The 14632-nt window shown below is 46.3% G+C and overlaps 3 protein-coding genes across 5 annotated transcripts in view; 1 reads left to right on the top strand and 2 right to left on the bottom strand.

The window, feature by feature from the left end:
• Positions 1 to 79: 79 nt before the first annotated feature.
• On the bottom strand, positions 80 to 2465 carry LOC128711028 (dnaJ homolog subfamily C member 8). 3 transcript variants are annotated; one of them, XM_053805894.1, is made up of 4 exons: positions 2443 to 2465; positions 966 to 1005; positions 576 to 896; positions 80 to 490 (listed from the first exon to the last, which is right to left on the bottom strand). In XM_053805894.1, the coding sequence occupies exons 1-4, from the start codon at positions 2463 to 2465 to the stop codon at positions 80 to 82; spliced, it is 795 nt and encodes a 264-aa protein (XP_053661869.1). The 3 variants fall into 3 exon arrangements, with proteins under 3 accessions (XP_053661869.1, XP_053661870.1, XP_053661871.1); XM_053805895.1 differs by having other exon boundaries at positions 2446 to 2465; XM_053805896.1 differs by lacking the exon at positions 2443 to 2465 and having other exon boundaries at positions 966 to 1019.
• On the top strand, positions 1703 to 3577 carry LOC128711027 (protein cereblon). The gene is made up of 5 exons (XM_053805893.1): positions 1703 to 2071; positions 2148 to 2479; positions 2581 to 2944; positions 3012 to 3230; positions 3341 to 3577. Exons 1-5 carry the CDS (start codon positions 1703 to 1705, stop codon positions 3575 to 3577), a joined length of 1521 nt encoding a protein of 506 aa, XP_053661868.1.
• Positions 3578 to 8123: 4546 nt separating this feature from the next.
• The window catches only part of LOC128714069 (segmentation protein cap'n'collar), a 38765-nt gene continuing 32256 nt past the window's right edge, over positions 8124 to 14632 (bottom strand). The window contains exons 9-10 of the mRNA XM_053808946.1: positions 8668 to 10145; positions 8124 to 8591 (exon numbers count right to left, since the gene is read on the bottom strand). Coding sequence (XP_053664921.1) covers positions 8124 to 8591; positions 8668 to 10145 — 1946 coding nt within the window. The remainder of the gene's footprint in view (positions 8592 to 8667; positions 10146 to 14632) is intronic.

The raw sequence follows: 14632 nt of genomic DNA, 5'->3' as shown, positions 1-14632 counted from the left end.
AATTAAATTCCTTGTTTCTGCATCAGCATCGTACGCTGCGAACGATTTGCTGTGGTTTCGGTAAGCTCCGCTTCTATATCTATCGGGTCTCCGGTTTGATTTTCGGTGGATTGAACGAGGTGTACTTGGCTTTTTTCGATTTTTTGCTCTTCACCGTTGAAGCGGCCGCAGCGGTGGACGACGACGAAGATGTTGAGGATGAACCGGCTTGGAACGTGTGCCAGCTGTTGACCCGACTCTGGCGGGATTCTTCAAAGTTCTTCTGCCATTCCTTCTGCAAATCGCGCTGCTCCTCTTCCTCGATCTCTGCCTCCCGTTTGCGCTTACGCTCTTCCATATCGCGCACCTCTAGCTGTTGTCGGCGTCTTTCGATGTCGGCGAACAGTTTCATCACCATTACGTAGATGGCGTGTTTGTACTTGGCTGGATCGTCCTCCGGTACACCGTCGTACTTGCCTTCCTTCTTCAGTTTTTTCTTCTTTTCAACAATCTACAACACATGATCAAAGGTGTGAGTTAGTAGTTTCTGGGAAATATTGCCACCCGGAAACGAGTTCATTTCGTGCTGTCCTCACCATCATATCGGTGCGGTCCTTCGCCTCTTCGTAGACCTCGAGACATTTTTTGCGCGTTGTTTCGTTCTCGAGCGTCTTGTAAGCTTTGCTGATGATTTCGAATGCCTGCTGTGCGCGATCGAGATTGTCCGGGTTCTTGTCCGGATGTACCAGTATCGAGAGGCTGCGATATTTCTTCTTTATCTGCTCCAACGGTGTCTCACAGTCGAGCTGTAGCACCTCGAACGGGTTCAGGTTGAAATAGGTTGCACCCGGGCGCAATAACCGATCGATCTGCTGTTTGGATGTAAGCACCGAATCGCGCTTCTCTATTTCTTTCACCTGCGGGAAGAAGGTGGTAGTTTAGAGCGCTTCCATCGGCAACATTGCATACCCCACACAGTAGCTTACCTCGGTGTAAAATTCATTGAACGTTTGCTCCTCATTTCGACTGCCCTGTGCCATTTTGCAATGGATTTAGCTTCAATCGACACGAGAACGCAGGATTCGGTCGTTTTCTCCGGAGAGAAGAGGCTTTTTGTTTATTTCGTTCTGTGTTTTGACTAGCCGTAGCTTGGTGTTGATTTTTTCTGATCTGTTTTCCTTAGGCAGTGGTGTAGCAAATCACAGTTGGCTCTTTTGTCAAATGTCAAACAAATATTGGACGTTGCTGTGGTGCACTGGTACGGATTTGAGCAATATTAATCGCTTTATGGTAAATATTTCGTGATAGAACTTATGTTAACTGCTTCATTTGATAATAATGCTGTACTAAAGCAAAGCTGGAATAGTGTGAGGAATGCTCCTAGTTTTATTTTCTGAATGAAAAACATTTTCAAGTAAATGTCGAGTTCGATGGTCGCTAGCAACCCCTTGGTGAGCTGTCACAGCTGACGCGAGTGTGTGTTGGTGTATTGTGTATTTTTTATTGGTCAAAAATCGCTGCCTCTGGTGGAGCAAAGTATATCTGGTTCCGAGCAAAAAGAGTGCAACATAACACCTGCTCGGAAGGGAGAAAAGATTCCTTCAGTTTAGTGTTGTGATTGGAACCAAACATTACATTGTGCCAATACTGTATTACAACGAAAGTATTTTCTCTACACCAAAGCCTGCGCCCGTACCCGTTTTGGGGTCCGGATGAACGAAGAATGGATAGCAATTCACCCAATCCGCAGCAAAGTGGCAGTGGTCCGATTCCGAGTGGCAGTAATGAAAGGGACATTGCCAACAGAAGAAATCGTCTAATGCGCATAACGCAACGTACGATTGATACAGACGATAGTAGTCGAAGCAGTAGCAGCAGCAGCAACTTTAGCGATATGGAAGATAACAATAATGAAGTAGACGAACGAAGCGAACAACATGATTTGGCACCAAATAGCGCAATTACCGAGCATGGCCCCAATGGTGAGGAATTGCCAGAAGATGAAGCAGCACGACTGTTCGAAGACTACATCCGCGAACGCGAATCTGCTGCGACGGAAATTTACAACACAGAACTTCCCACGGAACACGCGGTAAGAATGGAACGACGCGTAGGAAACCTTTCGCAGGTTTATGATAAATATGTATTTTCTTTTCCACACAACACAGTACCTTGGCAAGATGGAGCGAGTGGAAGGGGTGGATTATCTGGAACCGGGCAAAACATACCGCCTCCCAATATACAGCCACCATTCGATTGTGTATCCGGGCGAAATTGTTCCACTTATGCTGAACGATTCAAACTTTTACAGCGGAGGTTCGAGCGACTCCTCCGATGGGCTAAAGTTTGGTTTGGTGTTTCAAAATCAGTACAGCACTAGCGGACGCGTGTACGGTGTAACGTGTCAGGTGTATGAGCGTGGTGCTGAAGGATTGTCGGCTCTCCTAAAAACGGTTGCCCAGCAACGGTTTTACATCGTACGACATTCGCAGGAGCGACGGTATGTACACACGCAGCGTTGCTATGCTGAAACCGCACAGCACGGTTGCCATAGAGCTTTGGTATTAATGTGTGGGTTTGTTTTGTTCTCAATTCCACCAGGGCGGACGTAAAAATTCTACCCGAAATCGTACTACCCGATCCGCTGATCAGCTGTTGCTCAAATGCCATGGTACGGTACGCATACAGCAGTCGGAAGGACCGATTGACGAGCTTTAAGCGGTTGCTGACGCAAACGACGGTTTGGCCCCAGTTCGTGTACGATCAGTATGACACGAAGGAGGTGATGGCAAAGGTTGAACGGTTTCTTTCGTCACTCAACATTACCAGCGTGCAAACCGATAAGGTGAAGCTATCGTTCTGGTTGGCACGAAATATTCCGCTGACGGAGGAATATCGGAAGATGATCTTCTGCACCGATTCCGTACTGCGTCGTATGTTGATCATCAATAAGGCGCTCGATCACGTAAGAATATGCTCGCGATCCTGGGATCATCAGCACAGTAATAATTGGGTTTTGTTTCTTTCTACAGATGTGGTATTTTATTTGCAAGCGATGCGAAAGCGAGATCGCTAACTATGATGATATGTTCGCTATGTCGAAGCAGGGTGTGCAAACAAGCTACTGCAACCCGTCCGGCTACGTGCATGACACGCTAACCGTCCACAAGACGAAGGAAAACTCGACTCTTCCCGTTGAGCGGCCCTCAACGAACTTTAGCTGGTTTCCGGGCTACTCTTGGCAAATTATAGTAAGTAATGTTAACCTCCCAACAATCCTCAACTCTCCGGTCAACCGGATGATACTCGCCGTAAGGATAGCATCGGATGCACTAACACACGCTTTACATTTCTCGTACAGGTTTGTGCGAACTGTCGGCAGCATCTTGGCTGGAAGTTTGTGGCGGAGAAGAAGAACGTTCTACCCAAAAGTTTCTACGGGCTGTCCGGTACGAACATTACGGTGAAATCCCACGGCGATCTGAAGAAGACTGAGGATGAGTTTGACGTCACCGCTAGAACACCAGCGAGCGATGAGCAGTTAGATTACGAAGAACTTTCCGAGTTTGACTCCAGCACTGATGAGGAGCTGTATTGAGTTGAGTGTTGCGTTTTGAATCTGATCCTGATTCATGAATCTTTAAACGGAGTCAATGACTCTGTATGATGAAGATTCATGAACATTCAAGGACCGTGGTCTACGTACCAGCAGCGCTCACTGCAATCAGCCGTTTTCGTTGAGCCGTGCTCAATAACTGGCTATCAACCCGATTGAGCTTGATCCGCCACTGGCGTATCAGAGATTCATGCGTGTCGATTCATGGTTCGTATGACTTCACGGAAAATTCATACGAATAACTCTTCTCAATAGGGCCACCAAGCGCAATACATGTTTGGCGACGATTTTCGTGCGTTTTTGGATTATTGTATTGCATTGTTTCTACTAAAATATCGTAATTGGGAAAATTATGGAGGTTGTTTTTTTTTAACCCCCCCACTGAGCTGTTTGTTGACCTGTTTGCAACAAGAAAATGGAATACGTTTATTAGTTTTCAATATGTCGAAGGTGATTCAATCACCTTCCAGCAGTTTTCAGCTGTCTTTGGAATAAATTTAATATAACTTTGAAACAAAACTAATTCAAGGAGATATTCCTTAATACAGCCACTCGACAGTACATAATGCTGCACAGTCATAGTACTTTGGAAACCAACCTTCATGGTACTATTTCGTACTGCGTGTAGCCCTATTTGTCCATACATAATCATTCTCGCCTGCAGAGACGTGCATGAAAATCTATATAATTAAGCTGGACAGGGCATCAGGGATGCGTGGAATATGTTTCATATCTATCCCCATAAAATGTTATACAATCATAAGTGTGGAATTGGGATTCGTGTTTTATCCTGTTGAGAAATATTCCAGTAGAGGACATGGATCTGCGTCGTCGGCTATTGATTGTCTGCTTCGTTGAGACACGACGTATCTGTTCGATCCTGAGAGCCAACTCGCCAAGCAGTGGTTGATCAAGCCCCATGGAGGCTCTAGGGGGGCTGGTAGTTAGGGCCTCTTATTTCAAAAAGCTATAGCTTGAGGTGTATCAGAAGAAGCGAAGAGATTCCTTCTCTTCTTCCAATCCGGCAAATTCTGCATCGTTGAGCAAATTCATTGCTCTAGTTCATGATACAGCTGAGCTGATTCGCATCATTCGGCTTCGGCAAAGTATTCGGTTCCGGTTTGTCCATCGTACTTAAACTCTCGATCAACATCCTGTGTTTGATCGTATACGAATTGTGATTGCCTATGCAGTAGAAGATCTTCTGTCACGGCCAACAATATGCACGATGCTCTCCTGGTATCAGAAATCTTAGATCTTCGGTTTGTTTGCACCCGACGACGGGGAGTTAGGGAGAGATGAAGGAGACTGGGCTCTGCCACTGATTGTCCTAGTTAATTCGCTGCACCTTCGCGATCGTCTCCGCTACCTACTTTGATCTTGATCCTTCTCGGCTTAGTGATCAACTCGTTCTGCTCTTGTTTCCCCCGGGCGTCGCGATCATTTCGTCCTGATTACCTGATAACGCGCCAGGGGTGGCACAACGCCAGAGCCGTCGAACGTTTCGTCGCAACCGTATGCGAATTGTGATAGCCAATGTAGTGGACGATCTTCTGTCACGTTCATCTATCATCTTTCGTCATTCGAAATTTAGCTAAATTCAGGTAGTAAATGATAGTACACAGACATTTTCTTTTTGAGTTTTGTGTTTTATTTTTCCGTTTTTGCTTATGTACACAACAAAGTAAGATAATTTGATTTCTCCAGCAAAACTTATCGTAAAGATAGGTTTGTTTTTGTTTTTTTTATACCACAATCCAAAGCTTACAAGACCAACCAAAGCCTAAGGATGAAACAATTCAAAAATAGAAAAAAGCTACTGAGGGGGCACGAATGTTGCGATCCCGTAAATCGTGGATCACGCGCACCCACCCTGCAGAACATACATACACATTTGGTATATTTTACACCAAAATAGTTTGTTACAATCCAGCCACCCTTGCTTGTTTGTGACGATGATGATCAAGTTGGTGCTGATGACCTAACCGGCTACAGCAAGACATCTTTCTATACTAATGTTTAATGTATATATGTATATATTTGCATACATGTTCTGAGGGAGCATTTGTAACGTGTTTAACTCGTTGCAATTTTGCCCTACACACAAGATATTGCAAGCTTGCTCTACACTCATCATCCAAAGCTTGCAAAGCTTGCTCTACCACACATCGTCCACGCAGGGTGGTGATGATGGTACGCATCTGCACAAACACTGCCCTGTCGGTTGATTTTGTGACTCCCTGCTGGCTGTATCTATATGTCTCCTAGGTGCATTATAACCGCAAAACAGCAAACAACGGGGGCGTTTCGAACGAAACAAAATCAGTTTAGTGTTTCCAGTGTTACGTGTTCGCTGGCAAAACGCATACACTCACAAAATACTATTTCCCGTTATAATTGAAACCGCGAAACGAACCGAACTACACACAGTGTTGGTGGATCATCCTGTTAAATTTTTTACATGCTCGCATAGCTTATTAAGCTGCTTATTACTGGTTTTGTAGTATGTGTGTGTGTACTCTTTCTCTCTATATTACCTTTTGCACCTTACTATTCCCCATCCGTTATCGTTACATTCGCTTAATTATTAAAGCTCTACTAAAGTAAAAACCCCACCGCGTTTAGTAAATAGCAACTTTTGTATGCTCTGTGGCAGCTATTTTCTTCTTTTGTGTGTTTGTGTGTGAGTGTTTTTTTTTTTTTTTTTATTTTACAACTTTCTTTTGATATTTTATAACCCCTTATCGCATCGTTCTTTTCTTCCCCTTGCAGTTTGCATACTGCATTCTTACTCCCCAAATCTTGGTTATCTTTTACTGCTACTACTGTATTGGAAAGCTAAGTGTTTTTTTTTTATTGACTTACTGCACCCTATGTTAATGCATAGTTGTATATTTACACAATATTTTAAAACTAATCCTACAAGTAATAATAAAAAAAAAAAAACACGGGAAAGCAAAACTATCCATCACATCTGTGTTCGGTACCGATACAACAAAACATCATCAAAAAAAAGGTAGTAGTCGCAGTAGTGTTGGTTCTAGTAGGCTAGCAGTTAGGAGGAAAAACGGTTTCTTAAAATAGAGCTAGTGCCCGTAGCATCAGCAGCAGCAGCAGCAGCAGCAACACATTGCACATTGCCAACGACGACAACAACGCTTCCACCAGTTGCTTTGAGCTTGTTATGCTTATGCTTATTGCTACTAAGCAAACAGCGGTGGTAAAGACTCTTGCCCTGCCGTTATCAAGCACCCTTCGTTACGTGCTGCGTTACGATACGTTACGTGAACGTAACCATAGTATAAAGCACCGTTGCCACAGCGATTCCTTGTACTGAGGGCCATTCTTACTGTTTTTTAAATCTTTTCTTTAGCTTATTTCGCTTCAGTCTAACCCCGTTTTGTAAACCAAAACCCTACAATATACGCTTCTAACTCCTTTTTCTTCGTTGTTGTGCTGAATGTACCAATATGTTAACCCTTGAGGTCAACTCGGTAAAGGTTTTTTGTTTGTTTGTTTTGTTTTGGGTGGGATAGACAGAAAACAGACAGAAGGAACTCCAAATCAATGTTTCGGTGCATCGGCGGAATAGGCGGGGAATGTATGTACAAGTTTTGATAAGCTGATAAATAGCGATACATTGTTAATAACATTAATAACGTGATGATAAATAGGCTTACGGGAGAACAGCGTAGCGGCAACTGTTTTGTCTCTTCTTTCTGCCTCCAAATGTTTGACAAACACACGTTTGACAATTGCTTTTCGTTTTTAGTACGCTATTGTTAGCACCAACCACGTGGTAAAAGTATTCCCACAATCAAATTTCTTTTTGTAAGTATGTTCTTCTGTGTGGCCAATCAGATTTTTTTAACCTGAAGTAAACCGGGGACGTAAAAGCGCTTTCAATGTATTGAAAGTATTCCATTATTCCATGCTTCTTGCTTGCGTTGGCCTAATATGGCTAATAGTAATGTGAAAATTACACTTATCCCCACACCCACTAGTAGCCATTTCCTTTGCATCCTTTGAAAGAGAGATACACACGTGAAAAAGTAGTGCCTGCGTTACATTTATATGTATCGTTATCGGGTGTAACCGCTGCGTCTTTCGATCTTCCATCGGTCAACGATTTAAATGCCGTGTCTTCTTTAAAACAGAATCAGAATTATCTCTCTATCCTGCACAGCACAGACTGATCAGGTGAAGATCAGGGCCGGGATTAGTTGTTTTTAGCGCAAAAAAAAACATCCGGCCCAGTGTATGACATGATACACGCGTGGTTACTACTACTGTAGGCTCAAAATTGTCATCCACAATGCCCCAAGCGGGACAACAACGCTATAGTCGACATTCCTTGGCATAGGATAATCTACACACGATTCCGTGCAAAAGAGAGAGAGTGAGAAAAGCAAACCCTTCCCTGCTCCTTAATTCCCGCTCTGTTAATCATTTCCGCGCGGGCAAAAGCAAGCAATTAAACCAATTGAAGCAGCACATCTCTCCAACACCCCGGGGGGAAGGAGCACCACTACTCCTTCGTGCGTTGATGCACAACGGCGGCAGTTGTCGATGCCGCTGTACCATTCATACTACTTCCTGCCGGTACGCTACCAGTTCCACTACCACCACTACTACTGCTGTTATTGCCGTTGGTGCTGCTGGCGGACATACTGCCACTCATCGTACCACCACCACCGACCATCGAAGTCGAACCTCCGAGCAGCCCGTGATGTTGCAGATGTTGATGCAGATTTGGATGGTGATGATGGTGATGGCCGTGATGATGCGCCCCGTGACCGCCCGACGACGTTAGCGAGTGGTGCAGCGATGGATGTAAACCACCGTTCGCGGTACCGTTCGTGCCCGAGTTTAGGTGATTTGGGCCACCATTCGGGCGTTCGGAATTGCGCGGCACAAGCACCACGGCACCGTCGGCACTCTGCTGCAGGCTGTAATGTTCCTGCGAGTAAGGATTACCGTCAGCATCGCGGAGGTTCTAAAAGAAAAAAAAAGAAAAAAAAAGATAAATTGAATCGGCATATTACACTACAAGGACGCAGCTCGTTGCCTACCTGGAACACGTGCCGATACAGCATGGAAAATTTGTCCCGGATCTTCTTGTGCTCGGAAAGTACCATCTCCCGGTCGCGCATCAACCGCTCCTTGCGCATCTTCATGTCCTTCACCTCATCCGCCAGCGAGACGATCTGGTCGAGCTTGCGCTTGCGACAGTTCTGGGCCGCCACCTTGTTCTTACCCCTCCTTCGGATGTCCCGGATGAGGGAAAGTTGCGTTTCGCTCAGATCATACTTGGACAACCGCTCGTTAAACTCGTCCATCGGCAGATTGATGATGTCGTGCACCGGGATCGGTATCTGCAGCGCACGCGCACGCTTCTCGTCGCGCGTTAGATGCTCTTCCTCCGCCTTGCGGCTATGCAGTGATCGTGTTTTGTCGCGCGTTTGTGGTTTCGTGCCCTGGTGGGCTGTCCCACCGTTCGGCGTTGCGAACGGCAGCGTGTACGTGTGGTTGTGGTGGATCATATCCTGGGGCTGCAGCGTACGGCCCATCGACGACGCGTGATGGCTGCGCGGGAAATCGAGCCCGTACGGATACTTCATGTCGGTAAGGGCGGCTGCAGCTGCTGCGGCCGCCGATGACTCGTGGTGGCTGCCATTGTGATGATGCGACTGCAGATGCGACTGATGATCTTCCTGCTTTGCTGCCCCGTCCAGTGGGCCACCGATCGTTGCCGCTGTCGGTCCCACTACGTTCATGTAGTCGTACTCGTACTTGATAGCCGTAGGCAACAAAACGCCCCCAGCGGCTCCACCTCCACCGCCCGCACCAGGCGCACTACCGTCCAGTCCCGTGGCTGAACCTGCAGCCGCCACATTCGGACCCGCCGCAACGCCCGGCCCATTAGGTGAGGGATGAATCGACGGTACCGTGGTTGTGTTTTGTTCCTGGAAGTAACGCTTCGCAAACATGTGATGCTTTTTCTGCGCTACGGGCGGTGCCTGCCGTGTGCCGTGTTCTCCCATCCGGCTCGGTGGGCCACCGCCGTTCGTTTGGTTGTAGCTGTAATCGTACGGTCCACCGTACTTGCCATTGTGGTACTCCTGCGCACTGTCACTGCCACCGTCGCCCCATTCACCATCCGACAGCGACGGGACCCGTTCCGAGCCCATTGAACTGACCGCGCTGTCACTGGACGCGTCGAGTCGATCACCGGGTGTACCGGAGCCGGTCAGTGCACCGGCTCCACCACCGGTAGCACCACCACTTCCGGCGATGCCGGACGAAGCGCCGGATGAGGCGGATGACGAGGACGATCCGTTGACTAGTGCACTAACGTTCATGGCATTATGTAGATTACCGCCACCCACGGCACCGGTAGCGCTAGCGGACGACATAAGCGACAGATGATGGTGCGGGTGGGCACCATGATTCACCAGATTCGATGCACCGCCGGCGGATACACCCAGCATTCCCGACGCATTGTTGCCGGCGGTACCGTTGTGCTCCAGCATTCGCATGGTGTACATACCTGCAAAAAAGGGACGAGAAAACAGACACAGTATTAAGTACCGGAATCACAGTCACGTACACCCCCTAATAAAGCCCATGGGGAAAAGAGTCGATTCGCCAAAGCTCTAACATCGATTTGTCACTTATTTACCAAGAAATGCGTACGGTGACAGCATGGCTTAGCCGTGGCGCGAGATTGTCTTTGGTCACAAAACTATCTCCTCACTACTTCACCGATGGTATAGCAACGTGTACAACGTTGGGGAACGTTGGTTGGGTACTTGGTCAGATCAAAGTTTACAAACAAAAGCATCACTCCATTGCCGAAAAAAAATCTGACATTTGGGCGGTTACCCCTGCAGAATAGTTGCCACCGTCGGCTACTAGATTTAACGTTTAACGCGTTGCAACACCGAACGAGGTAATAATGCTGAGTAGTAAATAATGATGACTTGCAGCAACCTGGGGGCTAGAGTCGGGTTTCAGCACACGGGTGGATATTTTTGGCTAATACCGTTTCGCGCTATCCACACTCCTTTTCGTACACCGTTGTGATAAGAAACTCCACGTCCGTCCGTCAACACACACACAACACACGCTCCGACCGACCGGGAAAGGAACGGCAAAGATTATCTCTCTCCTTTGTGTGCGTGTGTGTGTTGCCTGCGCTCTGTACTGTTTTCTCCTTCACGCCGTGTTTCACGCACACCTTTGGGGCTTGAAAGCGAAAGGGGGACTTCCTGCAAACAAGGCGCACAAGAATGCACACAGGCCAATTCGTATCTAACGTTTGGTCGCCGTACGTAACGCGATATCACACCACGGCCCCGAGTTGTGCCCTAGCGGTCTGCAGCAGAGAGTGTGTATAGGTGCGTCGAGGTGATGCCGACTATCGCGAAACAAACCGGCAACACACAAACGCTTAGTCATTCCCGATGATGCGTACACACCGTTGCTTAGCCCAGCCAGGCTAGCGGAATGATGTTCAGCTAGTTTTTACGCTTGGATTTAATCACACCTGGTTTTGCATTTACACAGTGCGCACGATGTTTGTTGCTGTACACTGAAACTTTTCACGACACGATTAACGCACGAATGGTTAAACGGTGAATGCACTGGTAGTGAATCATTTCTTTGGTCTATTTAAATTGTAAAATACAAACTTCACACCGACACGATGATCAACGGCTCATCAAAGCTAGCTTGCTACTTTCACACCTAGATGGCGCTAACAGTAGTGCACGGATGAACGCAGTGCGTGACGGACCGGAAAGCGGGCGCGCGCTCTGTACACACGTGTGCCCTTCACACACCGCCCACATACGCACGCACACACACACTCACGGGCCAACGGACATTCGTGTACTGTTTTGTCCCTTTTTACTTTCATTGCTACATACGCAACAGCACCATTTTCGTGCTGATCGTGCCTATTCTAACGATATCATTCAAGGCGTTGTTGGCTGCGGAGTGTAAAGCCGTGTGTCTTATCATTATCTTATCTTTTGACCAACACCATACAAACACGCACAGCCAGCGAGATTGGACATGTTTCTGTGCGGGTGGATGACGAACTGGGCGGAGGGAGGTTTGTGTGTATTTTGCTTGCATCGACTTTGGTGTAACGCAAATGGGAGACGCGTTACACGGCGAGAAATGACGCGTTATGTTGGGTCAAAGTCACCGGTAGTGGTAGTAAACGGTACGTATGGTGTGATTAGAAAAGTTTTTACATCTTTGTCGTACGCAGGTACCGTACATTCGCATTCAAAGCGAGGCAGGACAACGGATCAAAATTAATGATCAAATATGTCAGCAGCCGACATTTCCATTACTTCGGTTCGTTGGTAGAAGCGCGTCATAGGGCGCCATTTTCCCTTTTCTCTATGCAAGAATTTCGAATGGACGATTTTTACATTTCATTTTTCACGAAATAAAGGTACGGTAAGGGTGCCCAAGAAATAGAGATACATGTGCACGCTTGAAAGAAGGACCCCGGCCCAGTGAGGGTTTCAGCTCTAGATTACTTCTTAAGCCTATTAAAACATTGTCTACCGCTTTTCATCGCGCTGGTACCACCACCACCACCACCAACCGGCAAACGAGGGGACGCATGTGGCAGCGGGATGGTGGCGCAACCGTCTCCAATAATATCCTGTGCGCACCACCGGATGGTTCTATTTCGTCCAAATAGCAAAAGAACACCGAACCGGCACCGAATGAGACGGCAGTTTTCCAGTCCTGTTCGGAGCGTATGAAAAACCGACGGGACGACGGGTATTCGCTTGGTGTTGATGGGACGCGTGTGCGTGGTGGTGATGGGAATATTGAAGCCGAATAGAAAAATTAGTTCTTTCAGGGTTCACACATAACGCTATTGCAACAAAACGTCGGCGAGGGGGGAATTTCGAGGGTGAGAGTCCCGAACCATGACTTGGACCTTTCGTTTGTGTGTTTCATTTTTCATCTGACAACACACGTACCCCCGGGTGCCTCACTGGTCCGATATATGTATGATGGTACGTTTAATTATGCCGCACGGAGTGTAGAGTTTGTTCTATTTTTCATTCGCTTACCACGCACGCAAAGTTCTCGGGAGACAGCTTTCTACTGCCTTTTTTTTTGTTATGAAAGAAGTTTTATAACCGCCCTCCGGTCGGTCGTTCCAGTAGAATGCACTGTGGGGAATTTCGATGGTTGCTAGTAATTGGAAAAATTTAACTTTGTCGGTGAAAATTATCATTTTTGCTCTCTATTTTGTTTGTTTTTGGGTTGTTTTAATCTAATGCTTGATCAGGGAAAAGCTGTCTAAACTGATGTGCCGCAACCGACACGCCGGGGAATGAAAAGCTCAAAAAAGGGCATCATTTGTTGGGAGAAAACCTGTAGTACCTGTACTTGTAGTAGAATAGTACACCAAATCTCCACTCTCCTTAAGTTTCACTCAAATCCTATTTACTAACCCAGAGTCGGCCTTTCATCATACCCTAAACATACATAGAGGAACAGTTTATTTGCTCTTTCTGCAACTAATTTGTAATTGCAATAAATATACAAAAATATTTTTGAATTGTATCCGGATTACCTTGCAATTCTTAGAGTGGTTTTTAAATTTTATTGCATACGATAGCCTGCAATGGTGGGTTCACAACGCAATTACTATGTATATCAAAAATTTAAAAGACTTAGTCTTCTGATATCCTTCTCCAACACCAGCCCAACGGACCCAACGGCAGCTCCAATTCATAGTGATCATCAAAAAGTGATGATTTCTTTATTTTTTTGAGTGTCACTGGGCTCAAAACAATATAATTTTTGGGGATTTCCCTAGCAAAATCTATAAATCGAAGTATTCCAACACCTGATCAACCGCTGATAGGTATTTGCTACTTACGAGAGCCGTCAACCGAATAAGTCTGTACCATCGGTGTACGTCAGGATCCAAATTGACTTTTGGAAGAAGATCCCTGTTGTTTCTACTTCCGGACACTGAAAAGGCCCATTCTAGCGCTATGTTCCACATTAGACAGGATAATCTATCTCCTTGGCGCAGACACTTGATGGAAGCAAAAAGTCTAAACGTGACCTGAACGATGACCTAGCATCGGACGTAGGTCATAGTCATTCTCACAAATCTGGTAACCTTGACCGAGATTCCAAGAGTTCAGAGTAGCCTCCAAAAGGTGGGAGTGGATGCTCCACTATCTTCTCCAAAAGTTGATGCATGAGGATGATCTGATCACTCGGAATCCTCTCTGATACTATACCTCCTATGTATTCCACTTGTTTTTCTTTATCGGCACAACAACCTCAAGAGATCTAGAGGCCTGCTATATACACTACCGGGCCCCATAACCCCTACCGTATTCTACCAATCGGAAAAGACTCTTCTTTATATAAATAAGCTCTCCAAACGCTGAGCTCTTCACAATTTCTCAAATTTTAAATGTTTTTTCAAAGATTCAATGATGTATTATCTTAAGTAATTACGGCAAATATCTTCCAATTATTTACATTCTCACACAGTCCATGCGGTATGGCTCGTATGGCAAACATTGCAACGGCCCACTGCAACATATGCGTTATGCTGCATTGGCAACTCACGGCACAACAGCATGAAGTTGCACAGAGAAAACAATTTTGAAGTGTCATTATATAGAACACACAATGCTTTCAAAGCGCAAGTAACGCTTCACACATGTAGTACCCGTTGGTGGTAACTCTACATTTTTAAACCACCAGTTTTCGCAACGTAATGGAACGGATAAGATAAGACCCCATTTTCATTGACCAAGTGCGGCGGACAAGCCAACGCGACACATTTATCTTGCAGCAATATATTGAACGCGGTAGCTCGCTTCTAACACTGACGGAGCTTTGCCGTACGATAAAGCCATCGTTTTTTTTTTTTATCAATTCTCATGTCACAGCGTCTGCAACACGTAGACTGGCGGGCGAAATTCACTTCCGAACGGTACGCGACACACCGCGGTAGCCGGGCAGGCG

Source organism: Anopheles marshallii, chromosome 3 (genome assembly GCF_943734725.1).
Source record: "Anopheles marshallii chromosome 3, idAnoMarsDA_429_01, whole genome shotgun sequence".
NCBI lineage: Eukaryota > Metazoa > Arthropoda > Insecta > Diptera > Culicidae > Anopheles > Anopheles marshallii.
Note: the sequence above shows the minus strand (reverse complement) of the source record. Positions and strands in the feature narration are given on the sequence as shown.